Source organism: Acomys minous (genome assembly GCF_964271855.1).
Source record: "Acomys minous genome assembly, chromosome: 10".
Classification (NCBI taxonomy): domain Eukaryota; kingdom Metazoa; phylum Chordata; class Mammalia; order Rodentia; family Muridae; genus Acomys; species Acomys minous.
In genome coordinates, this window is record NC_140491.1 from 52902087 (window position 1) to 52918191 (window position 16105).

Here is a 16105-nt window from a genome sequence, read left to right on the forward strand (position 1 = left end):
AGATGATCTGGCCTCAGTCCTGGGAGTGGGCTGAATATCCGGGGAGAGCTCACCCAGTGTCCCTGAGTAAACACAGGGCAGGCACCCAGCTTATCAGAAACTAGACTTCAGTAATGTAGGCTCATGGCTTATTGCCTGAGGGAGGGTCCCCGAGAGTTAGATACATCCCTACAAGTAAAATCCCAGCTCTATCTTCTAAAGCTAATTAGGTTTTTAAATAATTCTAAATCACATACTCTATATTCCGGTAAAAAACAGGCCCTTTAAATTAACTTATGTGTAGTGTGGTTTGCCCCTCTCCTAAGTGCTACAACCGCAGGGTAAGCCCTCTAAACTGAACACTGAGACTGCTGTGAGGTAGAATAAAACTACCTCACAGATGGCCTGAAAAGGAAACGAGGTAATGAAAGTACTTTGGAATTTAGAGAAGTCATTAATGTAAATGGTTCTTAACTCAGAGTTCAGTTTTGAAGTTTAAAATTTACATACTGAGTCAGAGAACAGAAAGTGAGAAACAAAAGACCTAATGATGTGAGTAGATTTCAGCGGGTTTTCTTTAATAGAAAATACTTGGTTCATTTTATTTTTATAATGTAGATTAGGATGGAGCAGAACTGAAGCCATTTGTTACTGTGACTTTCGCAAACTGCGCTTGGTAAAGACCTGGTGAGCTTAGTGTAGTGAGAACTCTGAAAGGACAGGTGGCATGTGGCAGCTGTAACTTTTTCCTCAGGATCAAATCTTGGATATTCTCTGCAGAGGCTAGTGGTGGATATGGAGAGCATGGAATTAGTCACATACAAAAATGCTTGTTGCAGCCATTTTTTAAATAACAGGACTATTTTCTATAACTTAATGTCCACGTGAAGTAAGTGTAACAAGACAGCTTTCCAAAAGTTCTAATAGAAATGGCGAGTGAGAAACATACTGAACAGCTTATGGCTCCACGCTGGTGGGATGGGATTGGAAAACCGTCTTGTATTTGATTTATTTCATAATTTGGAAGTATCACTTTTGAAAAACAAAAATTTAAGAACGTTTTTTTAAAAATTTTAAATTTGGATACTTTATGATGAAGTTTGAAAGCTGGGGACATGGTGCATTTGGTGTTTGCTGCACAAACGTTTGCATCTGAGTGAGGATGGCCAATAGCACAGAAGAGCCAAGCAGAGGCCCCTCTCCAGAGCTGGCTGGCTGGCCAACCTCGGCTAACTGCTGAGGGACTGTTTCAGTGAGAGGTCCCCATCTCAGAAAGTAAGGTGGTGAGGAACTGAAAAAGATATCCGAGGTTACCCTCTAGCCTCCACGTACACATCCACACATGTACATGCACCCGCATGTACACAATCACACACACACACACACACACACACACACACACACACACACACACACACGGGGGGGGGGGGGGTTGAAGAGAGCTTCATCCAGAATTCTTAAAGATTTGAACAAAATGTTTTTGTCCTGCTAATAATTGGTCAATAGGGGCACAAAGTTCTTTGGCCTTTGAGTTATCTGTTTCCAGCTTCCTGATTTCTTATTCACTTTCTTTCTAATGTGTGCATTGGTCCAGCACTGACACAAGTTGATTTAAAACTTATTTTAGGGGAGGGGTATCTGGGGAGGTTTGGATGGAAGAAAAATAAGATTTTTTTAAAAATGTTGAATTACATTACAATCTTATAAGAAAACAAAACAAAACAAAAAAACAAAAACCCCAACACCCTTATTTTAAGAGTTCCGTGGTCTCATTGGTTACTATGGAAGAAGCTCGTCTCTTCCGGAGCAGACAGGCAGGTCTCAGAGCCCTGGAATTCCTAGTGTCCTTGCAGCTTTTCTGAGCCAGCCTTCGGGAGTTGACCTGTTTCCATCATAAGCTCCTAGCTGTTAGTTTCTTCTTGCTCATTTAAAAACTGTCTTTGTCCTTTTTAGAGCTTGTTTGAAGTGAGTGTGGTTTTTGCCCACCCGGAAACAGTTGAGGACTGCCACTTCCTGTAAGTCGCCTGGTAACAAAGTGTCAATCATGTAAATTTTTTAGTGCTTTTCTTTTTCATGAAGATAGTATTTTCTCTTTCTTGTAACTATTTTAGAAGTTGTCATGTCTTAGATTTAAAAGGTGTTCTTTTATAGAGACTCCTGAGGGGAATTTATACAGCTCACAAATGTACACACACTTATATATAATATATAAGATGTGTAAATATAAGTATATAAAATATATTTGAATTATGTTCACCTAATATAAACTAATTTAACATTTTTCTTCTTCTTTTTATTTTGAGACAAGGTCTCACTCTTTAGCCAGAACTCACTATGTAGACTAGGCTGGCCTTGAACTCAGTGATCCACTTGCCTCTGCCTCCCAAGTGCTGGGATTAAAGGTGTGTGCCACCGCCTGGCTAAACTATTATCTTAACTTGAATTTTATTTCAGAGGTGAAGTTTGCCCAGATTGTTTCAAACCTGCCAAAAACAAACAGGCAAGTATATTTACTTCTGACATTATCAACAAAGTGAATATACACTGGGAATGTGGCAAGAGATGATCTTTAAATATTTCCATTTGGTCAATGTATTGTTATCTTATGTATTTATTTTTGCCTTCTGGGTTTCTGAGATGGCCTGGAGCTTGTAGCCACCAGGGTCCTCTGTGGGATTCCAATACTGCCACACATTGCCCAGCCTCTGCCCAGCAGCCCTCCATGACCTCTAACCGTGCATCTTCGGTACCCACAAAAACAGTACCCTGTGGATGTGCTGCTAGCCCAGGGTGCAGCCTGGCTCCGCAGCCCACGCTTGTATCAGCTTCTGTGTGCCGACCCTGGGGAAGCACTTCCGTTGGCAGTTACTTTCAAGGAGCCAAGAACCCCATTGATTTAGGCTTACTTCCTTCAGAATTTGATGGAACCTCCAGTGGGTGGGATTTTGCCCTCAAGATGCCTTTCCTGTTGTCCCAGTGCTAGGCAGGAAGCTTGTCTATCTCTCTTGAGGAATTATCCCGAGTGGCCCACAGTCAGCGTTGCTGCCCTGGGACCCCGACACCTCCCGAGCCCGGCCTGTACTTACCACATTTCCTCAGCAGTCTTGCCCTTTAAGCTTCCATGGGAATGGCCCATCAGTCAAAAGCGCTCTAACCCCTAAACTTCTGCCTTCCGCCCACAATTAACCACGTGACGAGGCCCATCACAGCAGTGGCCCAGCCCACAATTAACCACGTGACGAGGCCCATCACAGCAGTGGCCCAGCCCACAATTAACCACGTGACGAGGCCCATCACAGCAGTGGTCCAGCTTCTTGGTGATACCTTGGTCACTTCCCCCCGTGCTGGGAAAACAGACCCTAACAAAAGATTTTGGGAAGGAAGATCTGGCGTGGCGTCTTGTACAAGGGAGAGAGTGAGGTGAACACAGGCACTATGGCTTCTGCCTTCCTCACGCCCTGACCTGCCCCGCTGCTTTCATTAAGGACAGCCTGAAGGGAAGGCCTGGAGAGGCACGCCAGTCACACACTGACCAGGAGCACTTCAGCTTGACTTGCTTTCTTGGGACTATGAAGTATTTCTTGATATTAAATATGTGGGATGATACCATTCCTCTAATGAACTGTGTTTCAGTTCTTGTCTTGATAAAATGTCTTTTCATTTCACCCTATCTAGTCAGTTTTCACCAGAATGGCAGTTTTGAAAGCTTTGAATAAAATAAAAGAAGAAGATTTCCTTACGTAAGTATAGAGGTAAGGAGGCGAAGTGCATGTTTAGAAACATGAGGCGGTTGGAGGTGCTAGCCTGGCTCTCGCTCAGGCTGTACGCATCTTAGTCCCTCTCCTAACCTGTCCCTGGTACAGGACTTGACATGTGTAGCATTTAGAAACATTTATCAAATTAACATCTGAGTCGACTAACTTCCCAGCCTTATAGAAGAGGGGGCCGGAGTGTGACTCCATGGTATAGCTTTTACCTGGTGGAGTTGAGGCCTGGGTTCAGTCTCTACGGTCAAAACCCAAACTTTTGATTTTGAGAAGAGGATATTGATTTCCAAAAAAGGAATTAAGTTCTCAACTGAGAAATTTAGTGGCCCCTGGCCCTAGCGCTATTCCTGTTACACTCCAAACCTGATACTTTCTAGTGTGGCCATCTCTAAAGAAACCAGGAGGCTTGGGGGTGTCTTGGGGGTGCCCTCACTAGGACAGAAAAAGCACTGGCTAGGGAGCAAGGGAGCCTGGCTTCATAGCTGTTCTCTAGTCCACGGTTGGGATCTTAGCTGTATTAGTTTCTTTTGGCATCAGTGCTATTTTCAAAAATATAAATTGTTAAAATATGTAGAAATGCAATAAACTTTAATTTTAATTATCAGTGCTTTAAAAAAAAACCTAATTACCGTAGTTTTACTTCTAGAAGATCCTTGACTAAATATCAAACAGATATTATAATGAGGGTTTCTTATTGTTTGTGGACTAAAAAAAAAAAGAGTCTCATGTTGGATATATTTTCATTATACTTTAAAAAGTAAAGAGTACTTTATCTAGAGGCTTGAGAAGTGGACTGTGCCCGGTTCCAGCACCCACACAGCAGTTCACAAACCAGCTCTAACCCAGGGAATCTGATGCTCTCTTCTGGCCTTTGCAGACACTAGGCAGGTACATGCAGGTGAGACGCTCATACACAGAAAGTTAGAGCTAAAAAGGATACTTCAGATACATACCAGTTCCCAGGTTTCTAAATGGTTTCATTGTTAAGGCATCTTAGGAAATCATAGAAAAATTCCAAGCCACCTGTGTGGGGTTAAATCAGAATTTACTTACTTACAGATAAGTGGCCCCTGGCCACTTACAGATTTTACTTACTTCCAGATAAGTAAGTAAGTAACTTAGCGGGAGCAGTTACCCACTACAGTTTTATTCAAGCAACTTAGGGGTAATGAAGCCAGCAGCAAGTGACCAGGTACAGCAAAATGGCTGAAGAGCCCGGAGGGGCTTCTGCTTTGTGTCTGTGGGTTTCCCCCAGAAACCTGAAGGCTGTTAGAAGTTAGCACTGGGCAAGACAGGTCCCCTGACTGTGAAGGGCAACATCAAAGCCCCACTTGGCTTAGTGCCATTTCTCTGTGTTAGAAGTGTTTAGGGCTGGAGTGTTGTCTCAGTGGTTAAGAGTACATGTTGTTGCAGAGGATGTGGGTTCGATTCCCAGCACCTATGTTGGAAATTCACTGCCTCCTCAGCAGCAGGCACACATCTGGTGCACAGATGTACTTGCAGGCAAAAGAGGTATACACATAAACTAATAAAAATAAAAGTAAATCTTAAAGAGAAGTGGTGCTCTCCAGCTGATAGATATGGTAGTTTAGGCCTGTAATCCTAGTCCCCGAGAGGCTGGGGTAAATGCATTATGGCCAGACTGTGCAACATAGTGAGTTCCAGACCAACCTGGGATGCAGGTGGGACTCAAAATAAGCAGAACATAGGGACTGAGAGATGGCTTCGTGATTAGCAGCACAGGCTGACCTTTCAGAGGACCCAGGTTCAATTCCCAAGACCCCGTGACCATTTCGGGCCTTCATAGGCATTGCACACATGCAGGCAAAATATCCATTCACATAAAATAAGAATAAGTAAACCTTTAAAACAAAACAGTAAAATTTGAATAGTAATGGCCGGAAGAACCCTTTTGCTGCAGAACTTCAAGTATAGTCCTTGAGGCTCGAGTTCTGAGTTGTCAGGCAGTGGTGACTCAGCTAAGCTGTGCAATACCTGTCTCAAATATTAGTGTCCATAGCATCCTTTTTGATTTGCAGGCTATTTCCTTGTCCTCCAAACTCACCGAAGACTGTATGCACTGTCTCTGAAATCGAATGTACTCATGGTGCTGTTTTCGTTGCTGGTAAATATCTCCTCCAGAACATACACACAGGGACCCTTCCTGAACTTCCCTCTCTTCCTGTGGGCAGGTGTAAGGAGGCCTGAAGCTGAGCAAGAGAAAGCCCGTGATGCAGAGGGTGTTCAGTAACATGGAGAACAAAGTTAAAAACTAATTTCACTGTCCTCTCTGTGACTAAACACTCGGCTTTATTTATCCAGAGAAAAAGAAAATGTTGTACTGGCTTCCCTAATTGGCATAGAGCCAGCAGGTTTTTGTTTTGTTTTAAAAGTTGTAGTTGTGGGGGCTGGAGAGATGTCTCAGAGGTTAAGAGCATTGCCTGCTCTTGCAGAGGTCCTGAGTTCAATTCCCAGCAACCACATGTGGCTCACAACCATCTATAATGAGATCTGATGCCCTCTTCTGGCCTGCAGGTGTACATGAAGATAGAGCACTCATATACGTACACAAATAAATAAATCTTTTTAAAAAAAGTTGTAGTTGCTTCATAGTAAAAGCTTAAATGAAGTTGCTCTTTAGTCTTGACTCCTCAGGTGTCAGCAGCTGCTTTTTTCTTTTTCCTTTTTCTTTCTTTCTTTCTTTCTTTCTTTCTTTCTTTTTTCTTTTTCTTTTTGGAAGCTTTATTCATAAGGCAGGGGGTGTTTGTTATTTTAACTTACAAATTCTCACAAATTTAGTTCTCTATAATGATACATCATCACTAATGACCATTATATTTAAGTTATTATTAATTATCTGTAAAAACAAGTTTTTTAAAAAATGACCTTTGTTTTGTTTCACAATATCCTGTAAGTCAAATGATCAAATCATTCCAGTCACCTGATACACTGTTTCTAAGCTGTCTATTCTATTGTAACTTTAAATCTTACTTAATTGTCTCCATGTTTATGTGATGGCTTCCCCAGTTAGACTGTTTCTCAGTTAAAGGCTAGGCCTCCTTTTCTACCCAATAGACTATCAAACGTACTAAGTAGTTGTTACTTCCCTCCTATCCTCATACACTGAGCACAGCAGCCATCCACCTACCTGATATTCCCTTGGCAGGCAGATACAATAAGTACTCCAGAAACCTCCCCCAAACTCCTTGGATAATTGATGGAGAGAGGAAGATGGACTCTTCAGTGGAGGAGTTGATTTCGGATCATCTGTTGGCAGAATTCCAAGCAGAGAGTAAGTGTTTCACAAACCGCATGTCTGAGGAGCAGACTCCTAGAGGCTCTGGGACCATTTCTCTCTTCTGTTAGTCACACCCAGCCTGGGCTCCTTGGCTCCTGGCTTCCCCAGAACAGGCACTGATAGCATGCAGAGGGCTAGATTGCAGTGCAATAGCGAAGCATGGCCGCTTTCTCAGTGACTGCTTTCCTGGGAAACTCAGAAACAACCAAGGCTGCACTAAGCCCTACCCTTGGCAAGCCTCGGCTAAGCATCTTGGGGAGCTCTTCTGTCAGTGCTTGCTCAGGGCTAGTTAGCCACTGAAGCTACAGAGTGCCGCGGGATGAAGCTCAGGTCTAGAGAAAGGAGGCCAAGAGCAGCCACCTTACGGAGGTTTTTGGAGTGTGCTGCGGTTTCATTTTCCAGGCGCTAATGAGGCAGGCTTGTGGGATGAGTCAGGTCTGGGGAAGCGTATGTTTCCCTGGTCTCAGCAGGCCTGTAAGTCGAAGGCAGTGGACAGTCTTGTGATTTTACATAGGAATAGATACGAAGGAAAGGCCTCAACCGTAAAGAAAAAACGAAGGTGGTGGGCAATGCAGTGTTGGGAGTGGGGTCCGCTTGTGGATCAGCCAGGCACCGCCTTTCCCTCTGAGAAGCTTTGGGGACATGCTGCAAAGTCAGGTGGAGGTCTAGGTGAGCAATGGCTGTCCTTCTAGCCCTCTGACTTCTTAGGAAGAAACACTTGGGACCACATCTCTCTCATGATGATTGCCTGCCGTATGGGTAGGCTCCGCCTTTATTATGTGTTCTAGTATCTTTGCTCTTACGTGTTGGCACTTGCACATGCGTGTAGGTGGCAGTGGCTCCCCTGGGGCTGAGTCACAGGGCTGTGGGTGCTGAGAACTGGGCTCAGGTCCTCTGCAAGAGCAGTGCACCCCGCTCTTCAGTACCCCGCCTGCTCTTTAAAGCTTATACAGATGGTTTTCTTCTGTGTATGTGTGCATGTAGAGGCCAGAGGTCAGTGTTGGGTGTTGTCCTAGTTAGGGATTCTATTGCTGCAATGAAAACGTCATGACCAAAACAACTTCATATCCACCACTGGAGGAAGTCAGGACAGGAACTCAAACAGGGCAGGAACCTGGAGGCAGGAGCTGATGCAGAGGCCACGGAGGGTGCTGCTCACTGGCTTGCACAGCCTGCTTTCTTCTTTTCTTTTCCCCCTCCTCCTCCTCCTCCTCCTCCTCCTCCTCCTCCTCCTCCTTCTTCTTCTTTCTTTTTCTGGTTTTTTGAGACAGGGTTTCTCTGTTTAGCCTTGGCTGTCCTGAACTCCCTGTAGACCAGGCTGGCCTCGAACTCACATCAATCCGCCTGCCTCTGCTTCCCAAGTGCTGGGATTGAAGGCGTGTACCACCACCACCCGGCTAGTAAATCTTTTTTTTTTGGCTTTTTTCCACCCCAGACAGGGTTTCTCTGTGTAGTCTTGGCTGTCCTGGACTCGATGTATAGACCAGGCTGGCCTTGAACTCACAATGATCCGCCTGCCTCTGCCTCCTGAGTGCTGGGATTAAAGGCGTGCGCCACCACGCCTGGCTATCAGCCTGCTTTCTTATGGAACCCAGGACACCAGCTCAGGTGTGGCACCACACACAGTGGGCCGGGCCTTCCCCCATTGATCACTAATTGAGAAAATGCCTTACATCTGGACCTCAACCGAGGCTTCTTCCTCTCTGATGACTCTAGCCTGTGTCAAGATGACACACAAAAACAGCCAGTACAGGCGTCTCCCTCAATTGCTTTACACCTCACTTTGAGACTGGCAAATCTGGTGAACCTGGTGCTCACCAGATTGGCTAGTGAACTCCAGGCATCTGCCCACACTCACCATACCTACCAAGTATGAGATTACAGGTGTCTGTTGTCACACTTTCATTTTTAAAATTATGTATGTGTGTGTGTGTGTGGTTATATATATGTGTGTATGTATGTATGTGAGTGTGTGTCTGTGTATATATATGTGTGTGTGTATATGTGTGTGTGTATTATATATGTGTATATGTGTATATATATACACACGTTTGTGTGTGTGTATATGTGTGTGTGTGTGTGTGTGTGAGTGTGGGTATGTGCACATGAGCACTGTGACCATAGCTGAGGAGTGTTGGGTCTCCTGGAGCTGGAGTTCTGGGTGTTGGTGAGCCACCTGATGTGAGTGCTAGCAACCAAACTCCCGCCTGGGCTCCTGGTACTCCCAGAGGTGCTGAGTCTGGGAAGTAGGGGCCTCCTGCTTATTTACGCAGGAGACACTTGGTGACTCAGCTGTTTCCCTAGAGGCCATAGATTATTTCTGAATGGAGAAAAAAGGAATCTAGAACACTAGTATTTTCCTTTTCTTTCTTTCTTTTTTTGGAAAAAAGACTTTGTGGTATTGTTATGAACTTTTACTTACTTAATATTTACAAACTGCTATTTTTTTCATAAGACATGGGTTCTGAAGACTTGAAAATAAGCTCAGCATAAAAACATCTCTTGGACTAATGATGTCACTCTGTACACTAGGTTCTGGCTTTGGTTCACAGCGCTGCATCAACAACAGCAAAAAAAGTAAAGAAGTCTTGCTCAAAAATTTGGGAGGGGGTAGAGCCTGACTTCCTTTCTATAGGGATTCTGGGATCTTCGTTTTGGACTGTTTAGGTCCCAAAGAAGCCCCTAGCTTCTTCAGGGTTCCATGGTTGTTGGAGGCTCAGAAACTCCCCCTTAAGGTTTTCATAAAGGTAATTTATTTATTTTGTCATTTTCCACTTGACAAGGACAATATTGTCCCTTAGCTGAAAAGAAATTGAACCGTGAGGTTGAGGCTGTAGCTCAGTTGCCTTGGGATCAATTCCGGCACCAGTAAGTTGTGCATGGCGGCACAGGCCTGCAACCCCAGTACTTGGATGGTGGAGACAGGAGACCCAGAAGTTTAAGATCACTTTTACTAAATAATGAGTTTGAGGCCAGTCTGGGCTCTGTCTCAAAGAACAAACAAACAAACAAACAAACAAACAAACAAAAACTGGCCAAATGTGGTGGGTGGCACATAACTTCACCCCAATACTCAGGAGGCAACGGCAGTCCGATCTCTACGCGTTCCAGGACAGCCCGGTCGACATAGCAAGTTCCACGACAGCCAGAGCTACACAGTGAGACCCGGTCTCAAAACAACAAAAAAACATTTATGTTCAATGTGCTCACTGAGAAATTGATTAAAAGCTAGCTGAGAAACAGCAGTCCTGTTCCTGTGTGTGTGTATGTGTGTGTGTGTGTGTGTGTGTGTGTGTGTGTGTGTGTGTTTGGGAGGTTGGGGGGTGAGGAAGTGGGGGGAGTGTGGGAGGAAGGTAGGGGAGGGAGGCGGGAGGGGGAATGCAAGCTTGTTCAGAATCCCTGACTGATAGCATCATTTTCCAGCCGTGTTTCTCAGGGGGCGACTTGTTGTTTCCCACCAGTCGTTCATATCTGAGGGCTCTGGGAAGATGAGGTTGCCAGCTGTATGAAACAAACCAGTGTTGGATGGGAGCGGCCTTGTTTCAAACCCAGCTGTTCTACCTCCTAGGGAAGAAAGAGAAAACTTGTCTCTCAGTTGCTTTGAACTGGCCCACCCTGCTACGTATTAGCTAGTTCTGTAATTCATGACTAGTAGGTTTTGACGCACTCTCAAGATCAATGAATTTTAGAAGTTTCCCCCTAATACTACATTTACTACTTTATTTACTGAATAGAGTGTTTGTTGCGCCAGTTCCCTGTGAGCATGATCAGGTTCAGGGTAGAGTCCAAGCCATGGGTTGTGGCATCCTGGGGCCATTCAAGCCTTCAATGATCTGCGTCTGACCTGGGTCTGCGAGCTACTGCATAGCTGACGACCCTTGCTCTTCATTTTGTTTTTGACATATCCTGTCCTTTGAGGAGATGCTTTAAAAACCTATAGATTTAGGGGACAAGGCAAGGCACAATTCAAGTTTAGAAAAGTAGGTTTTAAGTATATATTTCTAGTACTAAAGAATCCCCCCGCCCAGCTATTTATTCTTTATTATATACTTAAGAAAGGTTTAAAGTTTTAAGGTTTATTTTTTTTCCTATAAATGATTTACTCTAGGGTTCAAGCTGTTTTCTGAGATTTCAGGTTTGAAACATTTTCTAAAAAGGAGTTGATGACACAGCTCAGAGGCTAAAGGCATTTGCTGCTAAGATTGACGGCCTGAGTTTAATTCCCAGGTTCCACACGGTAGAAGGAGAAGACTCTACAGATTGTCCTCTGACCTCCGCACGTACACCATGGCACATACCCATACGCACGCACGCAGCACACACATATACGCAGGAACACAATAGTAAATATTGCTCGTGGGAATATGTGTGCAAGGATGTTCTTGCATTTGTTTCCTGCCCTGTGTCTACATTACAGTGTGTAATTCTCCATAAGTGGTAACTGAGGGTGAGGTTGCCTTTGTCTCTAACGTCAAGCACGGTGTGGTGCGCTGCGGTGCGGTGCTGTGGTAGACATCCCGAATGACTATGCCAGTGCCTGTGTGAACCAGTCTCAGCTGGTCTTCCACCCCTTTGTTCAGAGCCCTTAAATTTCATCATTGTAGAGACTGCTGAGGCTTCCCAAGGCCTGCCAGCCCTTCTCAGCCTGGCGGAGCCCCTGTGCTTGTGTGTCTCAGTGCTCCAGTGTAGCCTGGTGGTTAAGTGAAATTGGTTCCGGTGTCAGAGCGCCTTACTACCAGATGTGTTTCTTAATCTGATGTGACTTTTGGCAAGGCATTCATCCTGCCTGTCTCACCTTCCTTACAAGGAAAGTGGAGATAGTGCCAGTGGCAATCTGGAGTAACGCCTGCCGAGGTGGTGTTGGCTGTGGTGATGAAGTTTTCCATTTGATCTGTACCTATGAGCCGTATTATATAGACCTGTTAAACCCTTTTCCCTGTCTCACATTTCCAGCGTTTGGTCTGTGATAATAAACTCATTTTGGATTGTTCATTGGTTTTAACATGGCTCCATATCGGGTTTGGTTACATAATTAATTTGCTATTTCAAGGTCATGTTTTCTCCATAGAGTTTAATTTTAACATGATGGCTCTTGGTATTGTGCTTGCTTTCTTTTTTGTTTTTTTTTGTGTGGGGGGGGGAAGGGTTGTTGTTGTTTTGGTTTTTTGAGACAGGGGTTCTCTGTGTAATTGCCCTGGCTGTCCTGGAACTCTCTTTGTAGCTCAGGCTGGCCTCAAAATCACAGTGATCCACCTGCCTGTGCCTCTCGAGTGCTGAGATTAAAGGTGTGCACCACCTCACCTGGCTGTGCTTGCTTTCTTGAAGGAAAAAAAGACAAAGTTTTCCCTAAGCCAGTGGCCAGGGAGGTGGGGCCTTCCTTCCAGCCTTGGCTTTCCATGAGATGGAATACAGATGCTGCATAAACTTGGCTTTCATGTCAGAAATACATAGCTCTGCTATTGGATTGTTTGACCCTCAGAATATTACTTAGATTTATAGAGCTTAATGTTCATATTTAATGCTTCATGAACCTATAATAAGAATTAGTGATGTGTATATAGTTTTACCCCAGCACGTGATAATAATGGGTAGTATTTATTACCACCGTTACTACTTTTAGCCAAGATGGTGATTAGAGATGTGGTGCTTGTTAGCCAGTGAGGCCCCTCCCGTGATGCAGGCCTTCAGTGGGGTTTCTGTCAGGGATTGGAACAAAGAACACCAGGCTGCTGTCTTTCATCTTTTTCTCTTGTTCCGTTCCTTGCAGGTTTTAATTTCTCATCCTCTGGAAGAGAAGATGTCGATGTGAGAACATTAGGGAATGGTAAGACGGCGTCGGCACCAGCTGATGAGAACCGGCTTGCTTACCGCAGCCACTTAGAGGCAAGGGAGGACCAGGCTCCTCCCGCCCCGGAGGGCGCCTTGTGCAGTACGCAGCTGCCTTTGCAGACTATGAGTTGTGTGAACAGGGCCCCTTCCTCCAAGGCTTCCTTACCACAGCCTGCAAGTTGTGATGTCTTGTATGTGCACCCCTCCAGGTTTATTAGTCACTCCATTTAAGAGCTTCTCAGGGCCGGGCAGGGCAGTGGACGAGGGAGGCAGAGGCAGGCGGATCTCTGTGCGTCCCGGGATGGCCAGGGCAGTGGAGATGGAGCCTGTTTCAGAAAACAAACAAAGAGCATCGCAGAGGTTACCGGTTTCTTTATTTGAAAGTGATTCTGCTCGTTTAGCCTTCATCGCTCTCTTATTTTATGTTGTTGAGGTATAGGGAGGAGGAGGAGGAAAGTTAGTCCTGAGCTGTCAGATGTTCCTGGTTCCTCCTGTGGGTCACAGTTTTTCCATGTCACTAGAAGATTAACTGGGAGAGTGCATCTCACCTTCATTATGTCTGGCCACTGCTCACGGTGACAGGTCCATTAGTGTAACCAACTTAGTGGCTATTTAAGTTTTATTTGTAATTAGCACAGGCCTGTGCGAGGACCTCTGGGATCGCAGTCTTTTTCACACACTGCCGATATGGGGCTCAGCAGCCTTCCTGCTCTAGGCCCCCAGAAGCCCCTTTATTCTTTTCGCACGTTCGTCCCTCCCCGCCCGATGTAGTCATGTCAGTAAACCGTCAGCCCTCTAGAGTTCACCCGGTGTCTCACACCTCCTAAGCCCAAATGCTAACTCTCTCAACTCGTCTGTTTCCTGACGGGGCGCGCGCTGCTAGGAAGGCCCTTTGCGGTGGAGCTGCTGAATCCTCACAGAGTGCGGTTCACTCCGCAAGAAATCAAGGAGCTCCAGCAGGTAACGGCGCCACAGCCCCGCCACGCCCGCGCCACAGCCACGCCACGCCCGCGCCACAGCCCCACCACGCCCGCGCCACAGCCCTGCCACGCCCACGCCACAGCCACGCCCGCGCCACAGCCCCACCACGCCCGCGCCACAGCCCCGCCACGCCCGCGACACAGCCCCGCCACGCCCGCGACACAGCCCCGCCACGCCCGCGACACAGCCCCGCCACGCCCGCGACACAGTCCCACCACGCCCGCGCCACAGCCCCGCCACGCCTGTGGCACAGCCACGCCCGCGCCACAGCCCCGCCACGCCCGCGCCACAGCCCCGCCACGCCCGCGCCACAGCCCCACCACGCCCGTGCCACAGCCCCGCCACGCCCGCGACACAGCCCCACCACGCCCGTGCCACAGCCCCGCCACGCCCGCGACACAGCCCCGCCACGCCCGCGCCACAGCCCCGCCATGCCCGCGCCACAGCCCCGTCACGCCCGTGCCACAGCCCCACCACGCCCGCGACACAGCCCCGCCACGCCCGTGCCACAGCCCCACCACACCCGCGACACAGCCCCGCCACGCCTGTGGCACAGAAGTGTTGTGTTCCTGCAGCACCATGACTGCGCTAGAGTTGATCATTGTTTTTCTTTCTCTGTTACTGCAGAAAATTAATAAATCGTCGGACAAAATCCAAGTACGGGACTTGCAGCTTGTTACCAGGTAAGGATGGATGTGCTGGAGAGATTTCAAAAGGGAAGTCGCCATAGATCATGTATTTGGTAAGGGAATTGCATACAGAGTTACATTAAAAAGAAAAAAATATCTAACAACTAATAAAACAGGAAACGATTAAGCAGGCATTCTCCAAGGAGGATGCAGGCGTGAGTAGTCCATGAACACGAAACAGAGCCCAGCACCTTACACTAGGACTGTGCAAGTCAGAGAGCCACAGCGAGCCCTTTCTGGATGGCTGTTAGCAGAAAAAGGAAGTCACAAGTGCTGGCGAGGACACTGAGGAACCGCCTCGGCATGGCCGCTTTGAATGGCACAGTGACGGTCTCTCAAAAACTCACGTGTGAGACGACCAGTGACCTCGCACTTCTACTTCCAGATATGACATAACAATAGAAATGAACGGATACATCAACCGAAGGTCACACGTGTATGGACAGAGCAGTGCTTTCACAAAGCAGAAGTAGCCAGTGGTAGCGCAGCCCTGTAATTCTACTAGCTGCTGGGCCAAGACAGGAAGTGGTAGATGCTACTTGTCTGTCTGTAGAAAATCACTGTGTGAAATCGTTGTCCCTTCCTATCTTTGGGTGTCGCAGGACTTGTAGTGGACACCTGAGACTGCAAATAGTAGTGAATTCTATAAATAGTATGAAAAAAGTTTGACTAAAAAAAAAAAAGAGCACAGGTTAAAAAACCAAGAGAGCACCTGCTGCTCTTGCAGAGGACACGGGTTCGGTTCCTGGCGTGTGGCTGGACCTGACTGTTGAGGGAAATGGTAATGACAGAAAGTCAAATAGTGACAGATCGGCGTGGGCTTGGGGGAAGGCATGGAGAGCCTTCCTGGGGCAGGAGGAGTGCCATGGGGTAGACTATGCCAGATGCGCAGCTCCGTAAGCAGTGAAAGTCACAGGGTGTGCCCTTTAAATGGGGAAGTGTATGCAGGCTAGACCTCAGCCGAGCTGTTGTAAGCATCAGATTTGGGGCAGGGTTCATGTGTATTTTATGTGTTCACTCAACCTCTCTTTGGTTACTTTCGTTTAGAGAGGCAATAGGGCACATGAAGGAAGGTGAAGAAGAAAAGACCAAGACCTACAGTGCCTTGATATGGACCAATAAAGCCATACAGAAGGAAGACATTGGCTTCCTCAACGACCTGAAGGTGCTTCTCATGCGGCTTTTGGGTTGTTTCACTTTTCTTCTGCATGTGGAAAAGCTCTTTGTCTTCTAGTTTATTCCCGGCAAGCCGTAGAGCCTAGGCTTTGAGGTCGGTGTGACCTGTGTTCAAATCCGGGCTTTCCTGCTCACTAGCCCAGTGATTGGATGTCTGTCCAGCTCTGGAGAACCAGTATTGCTGGCTCTGAAAACAGACGCCTGGGGTCTGCACTTCTTATTTTTTTATTTTTTGTTTTTGTTTTTGTTTTTGAGACAAGCTCTCTCTGTATTAGCCTTGGCTGTCCTGGAGTCACTTTGTAGACCAGGCTGGCCTTGAACTCACAGCAATCCACCTGTCTCTGCCTCCCGAGTGCTGGGATTACAGGCGTGTGCCACCATGCCCG

The 16105-nt window shown here is 46.6% G+C and overlaps 1 protein-coding gene across 3 annotated transcripts in view; it reads left to right on the top strand.

Moving 5' to 3' along the window:
• The window catches only part of PUS10 (pseudouridine synthase 10), a 67374-nt gene that overhangs the window by 37919 nt on the left and 13350 nt on the right, over window positions 1-16105 (top strand). For all 3 annotated transcript variants that reach the window (XM_084799558.1, XM_084799559.1, XM_084799560.1), the window contains 9 exons: window positions 1933-1994; window positions 2434-2483; window positions 3659-3719; window positions 5786-5871; window positions 6913-7038; window positions 12812-12868; window positions 13757-13833; window positions 14482-14537; window positions 15591-15708. In XM_084799558.1, the coding sequence (XP_084655684.1) occupies window positions 1933-1994; window positions 2434-2483; window positions 3659-3719; window positions 5786-5871; window positions 6913-7038; window positions 12812-12868; window positions 13757-13833; window positions 14482-14537; window positions 15591-15708 (693 nt within the window). The remainder of the gene's footprint in view (window positions 1-1932; window positions 1995-2433; window positions 2484-3658; window positions 3720-5785; window positions 5872-6912; window positions 7039-12811; window positions 12869-13756; window positions 13834-14481; window positions 14538-15590; window positions 15709-16105) is intronic.